This window comes from Camelus ferus, chromosome 7 (genome assembly GCF_009834535.1).
Source record: "Camelus ferus isolate YT-003-E chromosome 7, BCGSAC_Cfer_1.0, whole genome shotgun sequence".
In the NCBI taxonomy this organism is placed as follows: Eukaryota; Metazoa; Chordata; class Mammalia; order Artiodactyla; family Camelidae; genus Camelus; species Camelus ferus.
The window spans coordinates 1450602-1465213 of NC_045702.1; the positions used below are offsets into that span (position 1 = coordinate 1450602).

A 14612-nucleotide genomic window follows, 5' to 3' on the forward strand; every position below is an offset into this window, starting at 1 on the left:
ACACACACACACACACACACACACACACACACACACGTTCGGAATGGAATACTACTCAGCCACAAAAAAGAATGAAATGCTATTTGTAGCAACATGGATGGACCACGAGATTATCATACTAAGTGAATTAAATCAGACAAAGAAAGACAAACATCATATGTCATCACTCATATGTAGACTCTAAAAAAAATGATACAAATGAACTTATTTACAAAACAGAAATAGACTCAGACATAGAAAGCAAACTTACAGTTACCAAAGGGGAAAGTGGGTGGGGAGGGATAAATTAGGTTTGGGACTAGCAAATACAAACCTCTATATATAAACAGATAAATAACAAGGTCCTACTGTGTAGCAGAGGGAAATATATTCAATAGCTTATAATAATCTATAATGATAAAGAACATATATACATAGCTGAATCACTATGCTGTACACCAAAAACTAATACAACATTGTAAATCAACTATACTTCAATAAAATAAAAAAATAAAACTTTTTTTTAACTTAAAAACTTACGTATCAACATTGGTCAATCAACTGTAACAAACATATCACATTATGGCAAGAGGTAAATAACAGAGAAAACAACATGGGGTGGAGATGGAGTGTGTGAGAACTCTGTACGTTCCCAATTTCTGTAAACCTAAAACTTCTCTAAAAATGTCTGTTAATAAAAAGTTAAAAAACACGCAAGCTATCAAGCTACAAAGAGGCATGGAGAAAACTTAAATGCGTATTGCTAAGTGAAAGAAGCCAATCTGAAGAGGCTACACACAGTATGGTTTCAACCACAGGCCGTTCTAGAAAAAGCAAAACTATGGAGACAGTAAAAAGATCAGTGGTGGCAGAGGGGAGGAGGGGTAAGGGGGAGGATGGAGAGGTAAAGAACAGCGAATTTTTAGGGCAACAAACGATTGCATGTGATACTGTACTGGTGGCTAATGTCATTACACAACTCTTCAAAACCCACACAAAGTACAACATACAGAATGAACTTTCCTGTACTGATGCCGGCTCATCAGTCGTAACAAATGAAGCACACTAAGGCAACATGGTGGTAACGGGAAGTGTGAGGTGGAGGAGGAGACATGAGGAAACTCGATCTTCTGTAAACCTAAAAATTCTCTATAAAATAAAGTACATCCATTTTTTAAAGCAATGGACAAACATTAAGGAAATATTAATTCCACTGCCATGCTTACCTCAACTATCCATGGAAAGGTAGAAAGGAAATTTTAATTTCCTTCCTCCTGTCTTTAAACTTTGCTATTTCCACATCCATTTCTTTTCTTTAAATCCTGAACTATTTCCCTCCTCTGCTCACACCTGATCCCTCCACTCTTGCCTCCCCCAGGACTGACAGCACTGCCGCCCCCTCTCCTAGCTCCTTTGCTGGTCAATACACCTGCTCAAGTTTCTCCCGCCCCAAAGAAACCGAAACCTTGCTTTGCACCCCGGGTGCAGCCTTCTTCCACTTTTCAAAAAGAGTCCACCCGCTTTGGGACTTCCTGTCACCTCTCAATGAGCTGCAGTCTGATTCCCACCCCGCCCCCACCCTGCTCCCCTGGAATATGCTCCCTCCAAGGTTCCCCAGGTCTTCCCGTGTCACCTCCCCGCAGCACCCGGCACTGCGGTCACTCCTCTTCCCCTGCCTGACCTGTGATTCTTTGCTAAGCACTCCCTTCACTTATTAACTGTCGTCCCACAAGACCCCCCTCCGCGCCTTCTCCCTAGATGACTTCACCTATCTGCTTTTAATGCCCAAACCTGCGCACCTAGCCCAGATTTCTCCTCCGTTTCACACGTGTGCCTGTTAGCCCCACTCCGTCCACAGGAACTGAGACATTTCATCCAACAGCCACCCCCCTCTTGGAGAGTGGACCTCCCGCCCCTCACACCTAGACTGCTCGACTTGTACCGGACTCCAACACCTTCTCCAGACTCTGCTTGTGAGAGGAAAGCCTGACTTAGGCCCATCAGATTCCCCCTCCTGAGAAGTGGAACTGAGATTCACTTGTTTCAACTGGACCAGAACTAGGAAATCACATCCCGCCAAGATCCTGTGCAATGGAAAGGGAGGAAGCTGCTCTGCAGAGCGCCGAGCAGCAAGGACACCGCGCAGCCCAGGCGAAGGACTGAGAGCTGCCACATGCCAAGGTGCTGATGGCTTGGTATCTGGGTATGGTTCTGCCACGACATTCCGTGAGGTACCTACTAAGCTAGCTTCAGTGGATTTCCATACTTGTAATCAAATGATCCCTAAGATAATCTTCTATGCAGTACGAAGAAAAGAAAAGAACACTGCCAATAAACTATGTCATGCCATCAAGATGTGTCCTGACTTCAGAATATTACGAAATGGAAACCTGTGGGACTTAGAATCAGTGGAACCGAGTATAGATCTACCCCTTACACCCCTCCGCCCACCTGGAATACTTCCGTCTCCCACCGGCCTAACTCCCCCCACCCCTCAGGACTGAGCCCCAGCCAACTCTCCCCTTTCCCGAGTCAGCCCAAGGGAAAGCCAGATGTGGTAATTACTCTCTAGTGTTACTTGAACTTTTAATTAAGTTTTTTCTTCACAACTAGATTATAATGAAGGCATGGACTTCTCCTTACAACGTTTCAGACCCTACACAGAACCTTCACAAATAAACACTGAAAATATTTAATTTGAGGAGAAAAAAGATGTATTTACTCAAAAGGTGGCAACTACTCACTTTCCACTAAGCTTAAAAAAGGGAAGACTTCAAATAATTTAAGACATGGGGGAAAGAGCATTTTAAGGTTTTGTTTTTTAAATGAGACAAAGGACTCATGTTGCAACCAAAGAGCATTAAGGAAAATAAGCACATGCGGGTGTTTAAGGTCACTAGATGCTAAGAAACAAAATTAAAAACACAGGGAAACTACACAACCACCAGAACTGCCAGAAGCAGAAGGACTGACAACGCTAAGTGCTGGCAAGAAAGTGGGGCCACTGGAACCTCAGACACCGCAGACTTGCCACCTGGGGAGACACTGCGCCGGAGCTATACCCACAGGTCCTGTGACCCAGCACACAGGAGCACGTGTTCCCCAAGAGACACATACAAGTATGGACCAGCTGCAGTATGTCCAGATAAGGCAACAAAATGAGATGATGGATTCCACTTGTGAGACAGAAGAAACCACATCCAAAAAAAGGGGGACCCCAAGCACACTCAAAGTTCAACAGGCAAAACTAACCTATGGCAACAAAGGCTGGAACAGTAATTATCTTTGGGGAGGAAGAATTCAGGACAAAGGGAGCAGGAGGGAGCCTACAGCATGCTGGGAACGCTGCCTGGTGGCAGTGGTGGTCTTGGGGGTGGGTTCATATGTAAAAATCCTTCCAGCCAAACTTACAGGTAATCCCCCAGCATAGATTCCTGTACACCCAACCTCCTGCCAGTGTGACGGAGCTACAGTAGGCTCCTTCCTCTCCTCTCTCAGGAGAACTGCTCTCAGCTGAGGGGCCAGCAGGGTTCCAGTCCCACCCTCACCCAGGCAGCCTGCAGACAAAGACTAAATGGTAAGGAGATATAAAAATGCCAGCCCCCTTACCTCAAGGGGGCTGAAGCTGCACTTCAATCCAGAAGGCCCAGGTCCCCTGCCCTCTCCTCTTCTTGCCTCAACTTCACCTGCACAAGGATTTCCGCCTCAGGCTCCTCCAGGAGACACAAACACTTAACGCTTGTACCTCAATGAAAAGGAGTGGGGGGTAGGGGAGGAAAACTGTTTTGCACAGCTGAAAAGATGTGAAATCTTCCTTCAAGGTTCTGATCAATAGGGAACTATTATTTGACACAACATTGTAAAATGATTATAAATCAATAAAAAAATGTTAAAAAAAAAATAGGGAACTATTTTCCTCGAAGAAGAGATGTGTTACTCGGTGAGAAAACAAGACCAACACCCAGCAGGACATGCCGGGGCACTGCTCTGTGACAAATCAAAAGGTCCTACATCAACAAAGTGATGTGGACTCTAAGGTGGTGACCCGCCTGCCACTGGCTTGCTCTGTGTGTGTGCGATCACTCAAGGGCTCCTATCTTACCTGTAAACTAGATCTGAGCCTGAGGTTCTCCTTGGCCTCTTCCAAGAGCACAAATCCTTTGTTCTCATTTGGAATTTTCATGAGTACCCAAGCCACTGAATGTTAGCCACGCCAACTCTGCTGTACCAATACGGCACCTAGTCTGGTTCCTAGTTCTGCAGACAGCCACCTCCAGCCAATCGCCATCATTCAAAACCCAAAGCTAGAAAATTATCAGCACACTTCTTCCAACTCCCTACCAGGTTCCCCTCCTCCACCCTCAGAAACCATCAAATACAAAAAAAGAAAAAGAAACCCTCATGTGCACACCTCGACTGCACAACTTTTAAAGGAATAGCCTTAACATGGTTTTGAGCATCCACTTAGGGTCATGGGCCAACCTAACCTCAGGGTCACGTATCAGTTAGTAAATGTAGCATACAGAACATGCTAACAGAACACACGAACCATTTAAAGGGCCTTTTAGAAAATTATTTGGTAAACAATCAGCTAATTATATTCACTTAAACTGTTCAAACACCCTCAGCAAGGGGTACGATACCTTTATTTTTTATCTGACAGAACTGAAACAAGTAGGAAAGGGATCCAGCGGAGAACTGGCGGAAAGCAAGCAAATGAAGCAACACTGGCATTGAACTACGGGCAACTCCACTGAATCAACAGACGGATGCCAGACGGGGCAGCAGAGCAGCTAGTCTGCCCACCCTTACTCGAAACCATGACCTAAGAATACCTGTAAGACCAACGGTAAACAAAAAAGTCCTAGAGTTTCTGCAGAAGTGTTTTCTGAAGGCGGGTAAAGAATAACTTTCACAGCCTTGGATTCAAACATGTGGCCGATGGTGAGGAGTTCTGCCTCAATTCCACAAACTGTTGTCGTTAAAACACACACTCTGCTCACTTTCCACTTCAGAAAACAGCCCTAGGCAATCAGTACGCGAGGTCAAGTACCTGGGTAAGTACCTGGGCTCATTTCTGAAAGAAGCACTGTCTCCTGCCCCGAGCTTTCCACCCAAATTTAAGTCTGCCGCCCTCAGCATCCTTGCAGCTTCTGGGCCACTCGGGCCCGCAAAGCCCTTCTCCTCATCAGCCATCCTCCCAGACCTGCTTTCGGCCACTGGGACAGGTGACCCGGCAGCCGGCCTCCCGCGCCGGGGGAGGAGCCCGCGGGCCCCGCCCGCCCCCGCCCACCCCCCGCCCCGCTGCCCGGCCCCCGCCCGGTCCCTCCCGGCCCCCGCCCGGCCCCGCCGCCCGAGGCCCCGCGGCGCCGCGCACACGCAGGCCTGCCCTTACCTTCCGGCTCGCGCCTCCCAGGGACACCTTGGGCCTCGTTTTGAAATCCCCTTCGAAACTGAACATCTTTATAGCCTATCCCATCGGGGAGGAGCCCGACCCCGAGAGCAGCGGCTGGGCGGGGCGGCCCGGGGACGGTCCCCGGCGGGGGCAGCGCGGGGGACGGGTCCCGGCGGGGCGGGCGCGGCGGGGACGAGGCCGCGCCGGGAAAGGACCCCGAGCCCGCCCCGGGCGCTCGGCCCGCCCGGCCTGCCCTCGGCGGGAGGGGCGGCGACACTGGGGGGCGGCCCGCCGCCGCCTGCCCCTCATCCACGCGTCCCGCTGCTCCGGCCGAGCCCGAGCGCAGGCAGGGCCGCGGACCCCGCGCCTGCACCGGGAGCAGCGCCGGGAGGAAAGATGGCCGCCGCCGCCGCAGCCGTGCGCCGCCCCGGCGGCGTGCGCGAGCCCGACACCGACGCCGCGGCGCTCCCCCGGCGGCCGCCCGCGTGCGCGCGCCCGCACGGACGGCGCGTCGGAGCGTGGGAAGGCGCCGCGGCGCGCGGGCTCTGCACCCGGCGACGGGGGCGGGGCCGGACGAGGGGCGGGGCCATGGGGCGCGGGGGCGGGGCCGGGGTGGCCTAGGTGCGGCGCAGGTGCCGCGGGGGCGTGTCGGGTTCGGGCACGAGTAGTCGGGGCGCCTGGGCACGGGGCAGCCTTCTCCCGGGGGCGCGCGGCCCTAGGGATGCTGGCGAGCTCCGCGCCCGCCGCGCTCCGAGGACGGGTGCCCCTAGGGGTTGATGGGCGCCAGGACCCCGAAGGCCGGACTCGGATTTTGTTTGTGCGCATTTCCCAGAAGCGGGATCGGAGCTCTCGATAAAAAACCACCCTTGATTGATCTGAGGAAAAAGATCGCTTTTATTACTCGACTCCCTTAGGGAGTGCGTACACTTAACGTTGAGACCCAGCTCATGTGCTAACTCCGTGCACAAGTACGCATGTGCATCATACACACACACGGATAAATACACAGCACGTACATACACATGCATAGAAGTGCATATCATGTACACACATACACATACATAAATGTGTCACATGCACATAAACAGACACAAATACATATCAGACATACATATAAAGATAACATATACACAGAGAACTTGTATCAGATGCACATACACATACATACCACATACATTTGCATAAAAGTCTATATCATGTATATGTATATATACATACATAAATGTCACATGCACATATATACACAAATACATATCAGACACATACGTAAGGGTATATACATATACATATATACACAGAGAACTATGTATCATATACATATATACATAAATATTTATCATATACATACATTTCATATACATATGACTGAAACCAAAATCTTAAAAACTTTTATCATTACTGTGTGGGATGCACTATTTTTTACTCTGTTGTCTTTTTTTTTTAATACTAGTTGCAAATCACTAAGTACATTTCACAACCCATTAATGGGTTTCAATGTCATTCTGAACAATTCTGCCATTCACACACACACACACACACACACACACACACACACACACACAATGTGTATGCATGTGAATTAGATCATAGCAGTCAGGATCAAAAAACTTTAAAAGCCACTGACTAGTGCAGTTTCCCAGTTAATATATAAGCTACTCTATGTCAAGAAATCCTTGATTCATCAAAAATGTCCAAATTTTATCAATGTGGAAATTTTACAGATTTTATAAATAAATCGTCACAGTTTTTTTAACCTGTCAGATGAGCAAAGATTTAAAATATTGGTAATGTCCAGTAAGTAAATATTTGTAAAATGTTAATAAAGTATTTTATTTTATATAGATTATATTAGTAAAATATTAGGTTTTTTAAAGTCAGTAAAATATTGGTAATATTCCTCAGTAAATAAGTCCACACTGAGGTCTCAGGTTTTGCCCCAAGGTCAGGGCCACAAGTGAGGAGAAGGAAACCCATTTAACTGGACCACCAAGCCTAGTTCTCCAGTATCAGCTTTCTTGGTAATTAAGATATGTTGACTCCATCTACCGGGTAATTTTCAAAATTTCTACATTGGCCAAGGACATGTCTGTCGATATTTTTTAGTTTCCTATCATTGCTATAACAAATTAGCACAAACGTAGTGGCTTCAACAACGCAAACGTATTATCTCACCGTTCTGGAGGTCAGAACCTCACTGGGCTAGCATCAAGGTGTCTGCAGGACTCTATTCCTCCTGAGGAGTAGGCCTAACCTGTTATCTCACCATTGCCCTGGTGTCGGGCACTTAAGTTGACACCATTTTGTCATTGCTACAAATTTTGCTGCAAGAACTTCCTCGCACACAAGAGCGAGTTCTTCCTGCAGGAAAGACTCCCCAAAGCAGGGAGCTGCGTTGCAGGCAGCAGGCTCACCCTGGCAGGGTCCGCAGAGCATACACCCCTCTGCTTTGGGGCCATCCTGGTGACCCCTGGGAGTGCTGGCTCCAGTGCCTCTAGAGTGAGTCCAAAGAGAACGTTCAATAAATTAACACCAAGGTCACCGGACACCCCAGGCTGGAAATTTACTCCTTCCATTTACCATCCCAAATTATGCCCAGCCACATTGACCAGTGCATTCACCAGAGCTCATGCAATGAGCTTAAATGATCACATTTAGATTCTCCAACAATAAAATGCCAAGAAAATTCCAATGAGTAAAACTGTAAAGGAATACACAGAAAATTTTGTCTCCAACATAGGGATGGTTGTTACTGATCAGAGAAGACCTTGGAGCGAGAGTGGAGGTTACTGGCAACGTTGTTTCTCAATGTTCAACAATGTTTCCCCACGCATGGTCTTCCCAGGGGAGTCTGCTTTGGTACTGTGCTTTAAAATGTTGATATATGCTTAATACACTTTCTGTGTGTGGAACGATTTTGATGATAACTTTCTTCTAGAAAAAGCAACTTCATTGTCTCAGTTCAGGCTGCTGTGACCGGCTGCCACAGGCTGGGTGGCTTATTTACAACAGAAATTCATTCCCCACAGTTCCAGAAGCTGAAGGCCCCAGATCAAGGCTGGAAGATTCGAGGTCGGGTGAGAACCCGCCTCCTGGTTCATAGCTGGTGACTTCCCTGTGTCCTCACGTGGGGGAAGGGACGAAGGAGCTCTCTGGAAGGGAGTCTCCTTTTATAAGGGCCCTAATCCCACTCGTGAAGGCTCCACCTCGTGATCTAATCACCTCCCGAGGGGCCCGCCTCCTAACACCATCACATTGCAGCTTAGGATTCAACATATGAATAGGGGTGGGGCACACATTCCATAACAATCATTAATAAAATGGGAACAATAAAATGCCGTAAATTTGAAGATACACTCCTCTCCCATTATCACGTTCCAGGGGAGGTTAAAGTACAAAAATTAAATCGTCTTGCAAGATTAAAGTGCAAAGGTGAAAAAGTCCAAAGGAATCAAAACGTGCAAAAACAGACAGAAATGAAAGAAGAAGAAAATTTGACCGTGAGAGCTGTCGATTTCACTTCCCCACTTTGAATGCTAAATAGACCATCCAGACAGAAGGTCAACAAGGAAGGAAGCCCCCCACGCCGCTCTCAGCCAACTTGACCTCACAGACGGTGGCGCACACCCAGCACCCGCAGCAGAACCCCTGCTCCTCCAGGGGCACGTGCCAGAGCAGGCGACAAAGCAGGTTCTCCAACCACAATGGGATGAAATTAGAAGTCCAGAATGGGGAAAATGTGGGAAACTCACAAATGTGGAAGTGAAATAGATGACTTCTAGGTAGCCCATGGGTCAAAGAAAAAGTCCAAAGGGAAACCAGCAAGTACTGTGAGGTGAGTGAAAAATTGAGATAACAGACCGGAGACCACAGCAGGGGTTCCAAGTCAATTAAGGAAGGGTAGAGAAGACTGCAGGTTCCTAAAAACGCAGCGGCCGGATCCCTGCCAGATGCTCTCAGTTCCTGTCAGAAGTGTAATTACACACTGACCTGAGGGATGGGGAGTTTGGCCTGTGCAAACTCTCCCTTTCAGAAAGTGGTGCTCCAGACACGGTGGCCTTCCATCTTGCAAACTTCACAGATCTGTGTGCTGGCAGACCCAATAGCCAGACTTGAGTGCCTTTCTCTCCTCGCCCAAATATCCCAAACCCCTGAGCTCTTTGCCCCTGAATGTCTCTCATGCTGGGTGCCCACTGAGTGTGAGCTCTGCCCGGGACATCGGCTGCACGTTGGCTGCACGGGGAGCCGTTTCGAGCCACGACAGCCCTCTGCCTGTGGCCCCTTGCTTAGGGAAGCTTCCTCCTACCCCACGTTGGCTCCAGCTGAGATTCCCGAGCTGAGCCTTCTGTGGGAGTTGCCATGGGAGCACCAGGAGCCCTTCCCTCTGTCTGCCCTCCTCTGGTCACTGTCCTTCCCCACCCAGCACATTCCACGCCTTGAGCTGCAGTTGAGGCCATGCTGCTGCGGCTGCCGGACCGCCCTCCTCCCGAGAACCCGGGCTAGGGGGCTCAGTTGCCCTCCCAAGCCAGTCCTTCGCCCAGGGTCTTGCCTGCTGCAGGATCAGCACAGTCTGAGCACATGTGGTATTCTCAGGTGGGCCATGCCACGTCAGCATTGCAGGTGGCCCCAGACCAGCATCCTCTTCCCCTGTGGCAGCAAAGTGCCAGCTGTACAGTGGCAGGAAGTAGCTGCCTAGCAGGCTGGGAGCGGCCCAGCCCTGGGAAGAGCCACCCTGGTGAGCTAGGGCTCAGGATGCTGCTCTGAAGCCCAGGGGCACATGCCGATGCCCCGCCAGGCCTGTGTCCTCAGAGGTGCATTTGTAACTTTATGTAGGACCACGTCCTCCTGGAGAGAGAGGGGTCCTGGCCGGGCGGTGACCTGGAGGGGCAGGGACATAGGTCACGAAGACAAGGGAGGCAGAGGGAGCCATGGGGCAGGGCCGGCTGGTCTCATGGCTGGATGGGAAGCAGGAGGCAGGTGCATGCGGAGGGAAGCCCAGAGATGCTGATTCCACATGGGCCGGCTTATGTTCATCAGGGGCACCTTTTCTGTTCTTTGTCATCAAGCTCTTTATGATTAAGGACTATGAATAGTAGCTTTCCGTTGGGCATCACACTGAAAACTGCAGGGATTTTTATTATGTAACTCCTTACGGCTGGCTGGAGGAAGAGAGTTAGCAGTTTGACTGCTGGCCAGCACGGAGCAGCTGGGATTCAAATCCAGAGTCCCTGTGTAACTCCAAAGCCGGTGCTTCCCCTGAAACACATCACTTTATAATCTATGGTCTGCCAGGGTTTAATTTCTAGCAACATAAAGAGGCTTTGGCTCAAAGGTTTCCATAAAACGTTTTTTTCGTTTGTTTGTTTACTCTGGGGGGAAAAATGCTGTAAAACTAGCCGACTTTGTAAAGACAATATTGCAAAGAGCACTTCACTTAAGTACCTCCTGATAGTTACACATCAGGGCAGCAGTCCGCTGCCAAAGAATGAAGACATTTTATTTAAAATTACACTGGCGCAAGACCATCAAAGTATCCTTAACATTTTCATTAAATTGAGATACGGATATACTTAGGGTAGTAAATCTCTTCTGATACAAAGAGTGCGTTTGAGAGCCAAGGTTCAAAAGAAAATCCAGAAACACGGACACCTTGTTCAGAGCCCTCAACGTGCAGCCCGGCCACACGGTCAGCGGCAACTGGATCAGGATCTATGAGGGTGAGCCTCCAGCTGCGCCCTCGCTGAGGTCTGCACCAGCACCTTGGGCAGCGGGGCGTCGGCAGGGGTGGAGACAGCCAGACTGTCACTCCCGGATCCCAAGGGGACAGGGCGTGGGCGCACCCTGGGGGGCCACAGGGGAGGCACCAGAGCAGGGCAGGAGGGTCAGGAGGTTCAGGGGGCAGGGGTGGGGAGGAGCACTCACTGTGGCTTCTGCGGGAAGGAACGAGCAAGGCAGTGCCAGCAGGCTCAGGACTGGCCCGTGGGAATTATTTCCGCTGACCCTGGGGCACAGGGGCTGCCCCTCCTGGTTGAGACCTGCCCGGAGCCTGGTGGAGAAGGGGAGGATGGGGTGTGGACCCTGCAGTGCTCATTTGCGATTGTAACGTGCACTCACGGGTGAACGGGTGTTGCTGTCTGTGGGAACTGGCTAACCCTGCGGGAGCAGTCCGTCTCCAGCGCCATTGAGCCCCAGAGGCAGGCCCCCCAGCCCCCGCCAGCTGACAGGCAGGAGAGGGCAGCACGTAGGCTGTGGAGACTTCCATGGGCACAGGCCCGCGGGAGACCTTGAGGGACAGCCGCCCAGCTAACCGGCCCCAAATTCCCCGCCTCCAGGCACTGAGGTGCTGGATGTTTATTGTTTTAAGTCACCAAGTGCCGGGGCAATTTGTCAGGCAGTGATACATTGCTGACCCACAGCTGCGTCTGTGAGGTGTTGGCAAGGCTAGGCCTGTGGGCCTGGGGAGCAGTCAAGCTGGAGCTCAGCAGTGCATTTACAGCACTCGGACCCCAAGTGCTGGAACCGGTTTCTAGTCAGTTCCAGGGATTTCCAGACGGACGTCCAGTGCTGGTGGGGCTGGACTCCTGCACCTGTGCTCTGCTCTGCAGACGCCCGCCTAACGGGGAAACGGCCAGTGACTGAGGAGGGGGCTGAGGTGACCACAGGGTCCTCCCAACCAGAGGGTCTGAACAGATGCAACGACACCTCCAAGCCTGCGCTGTGCCCCTGCGTCACCCGGGGCCACCCTGACACTTGTAAGAAAGTTTCGTCGTAACTCACCTGCTTCTGAAATGCCTGCTTCTGCTCCACTCACCCCTGCCTCACTGGTCATACCTGGACTCTGCTCAGAGAGCACTCAGGGTCCGCACAAGGCCGCCGGAGATTTCCCACCAGCTGGAGGGGCCGTGGGGAGAGTGTGTCCCAGGATTGGTTGGATTCATTTGAACTTTTTTTTTAATGGAGGTACCGGGAATTGAACCCAGGACCTCATCAATGCTAAGCACGCGCTTTACCACTGAGCTCTACCCGCCCCAACCATTTGAGCTTTTAAAGTTATTTGAAAATTATGAAACTTACAGAAAGGTCACCAGCACAGCTCCCTCGCGGCTCAATCGCTCTGTGTAACTGTCTCCCGACCCATTTGAGAGTAAGTTGCAGAGTTTCTTTTTCCCCCCAGTTTAGAGTCCAGTCGAAGAGCTGGCATTATGTTTATCCGCTGTGAATCTTCAACCTCATTTCATCAGAAGAGGTTACTTTCAAAAGATCGTTAAGAGCCGGCACACAGGGCACTTTGTGCTTCCTGTCTTGTTCTGACTTAGCCTCCATCCCTCCCCTGCCTCGCTTGCGCAGGAACTTAAAACATGGCCACGTGTGGTATATTTTGAGCCCCGTTTTTTCCCTTAAAATGTGTCCAGGGCTAGAATAAAACGCGGTGCCTGTCTCACGTGAGAGCCAGGTCCTCCTGGGTTTCCGGCACAGGCAGGCGAGGCCCCTCTGCGCCCTTGAGCGACCCCCCCCCCCCCAACGCCCCGGGCTGTCGGAGAGGCCCGCCCCCTGCCGCCTCACGGAGCGCTCACAGGCGCGCAGGCCGCGGGGCGCGCCCGCCGCAGAGCCTTCCGCACAGGCCTCCGCCGCGGCCCGCGCTCGGGGAGACGCCCTGGGCACGCGCCGGCTCCGCTCCTTCGGTCCCGGGCCCGCGCGCAGGCGGTGCCAGGCCTGCGAGGGGGCTGCGCCTGCCGCCGGCCCCGCCCGGGATGCCCTCCCGCCCGCTCCCCCGCGCGGGGCTCGGGCTCTGCGGGGCCGCCCCGGGCCGCCTGCCGTCTGATGGCGTCTGCCTCGGAGCGGACGTCCCTCCGCCTCTGCACCGGTTCCCCACGTTCAGGCTCGCGGGCCTTGCTCGTCTCCGCCCGTCCTGGAAGGCGTGGGGCGTGCCTGAGTTTCCGGTTAGCGGGTTCAGCTGGCATCCTACCCAGTGGAGCAGACACGTTGTCAGCCAGCACACGAGTCTCCTCCAAGTGCGGACTCCGTCAGTCCTCTCGGCCGTCCCAGTCTAACTCGAAAGCAAACATGTTTTCAGTAACAAACGATTGAAAGGCACACACAGTGTATTTCAAAGGTGACGGAGTCATCGTATCTTAATGTTACAAACAGAAGCTAATGCAGATGTGGCAGGCTGCTACGGCCGCAAAACATTTCTCGTCCACCTTCCAGTATCTTGCCACATAGCTTCCATTCAAGAGTCTAAAGAATGAGCTAACCTAACCTGATTTTACTCATGATTTTTTTATTGTGGTAAAATACCCACGACACAAGGTTTACCGTTTTAGCCGTTTTTTCAAGTGTACAGCTCACTGGCATTAAGTCCATTTACCTTGCTGTGCCACCATCCCTACCATCCACCCCAGAACTTGTTCATCTTCCCAAACTGAAGTGCTGTCCCATGAGCACTAATGCCCCTCGCCCCAGCCCCCAGCCCCTACTTTCTGTCTGTGTGAATGTGACCACTCTGGGTCCTCATGTAAGTAGAGTCATTTCGTGTTTGTCCTTCTGTGTCTGGCTTATTTCACTGAACATAGTGTCCTCAAGGTTCATCCATGTTGTAGCAGGTAACAGAATTTCCTTCCTTCTCATGGCTGAATAATATTCCCTTTATGGAGGGACCTCACTTAGTTTGTTCATTCATCTGCTGGGGGACACTTGGGTAGTTTCCACCTTCTGGCTGCTGTGGACAGTGCTCTGACCATTGGTGTCCAAGCATGTTTGAGTCCCTATTTTCAGTTTCTTTGGGCACACAGTGAAGAGTTGAGTAAAACTAAACTGTTAAGGGGGGAGGGTATAGCTCAGTGGTAAAGTGCATGCCTCGCATGCACGAGGTCCTGGGTTCAATCCCCAGTGCCTCTGTTAAAAATAAATAAATAAACTGAATCATCTCCCATCCAAAAACAAAACAACAATAACAACAACAACAAAAAAACTGAACTGTTAAGGTAAACGTCTCTGCTATGGCAAAATCACAGCCACAAAATGAAAACATGAAATCCAGTATGCACAGGAAAACAAAGGATGATTTAGTTGCTTTTCCACCCAAGACGGTTTCTCAGAGAACAATTGCAAGACTGTGGCTCCGCGGGTAAGAGGGACGCAGGGCTTCAGACGCATGAACGCTTCCCCCTGGAAACTGGAGACAGCACTGGTTCACAGTCTGTTTAAGAGCACGAGCCCTGGGACTTTGTAATAAGAAAAA

General features: G+C 50.9%; 1 protein-coding gene and 1 non-coding gene across 3 annotated transcripts in view; one reads left to right on the top strand and one right to left on the bottom strand.

Annotated features, from left to right (window-relative positions):
* The window catches only part of UBE3C (ubiquitin protein ligase E3C), a 100402-nt gene extending 94591 nt beyond the window's left edge, over window positions 1–5811 (bottom strand). For both annotated transcript variants that reach the window (XM_032482976.1, XM_032482975.1), the window contains exon 1: window positions 5375–5811. In XM_032482976.1, the coding sequence (XP_032338867.1) occupies window positions 5375–5440 (66 nt within the window). In that variant the 5' untranslated portion in view covers window positions 5441–5811. The remainder of the gene's footprint in view (window positions 1–5374) is intronic.
* An 8386-nt stretch (window positions 5812–14197) lies between these two features.
* TRNAA-CGC lies at window positions 14198–14269 on the top strand. Its single transcript has one exon. It is a non-coding gene; the product is annotated as a tRNA-Ala (tRNA).
* Window positions 14270–14612: the final 343 nt, after the last annotated feature.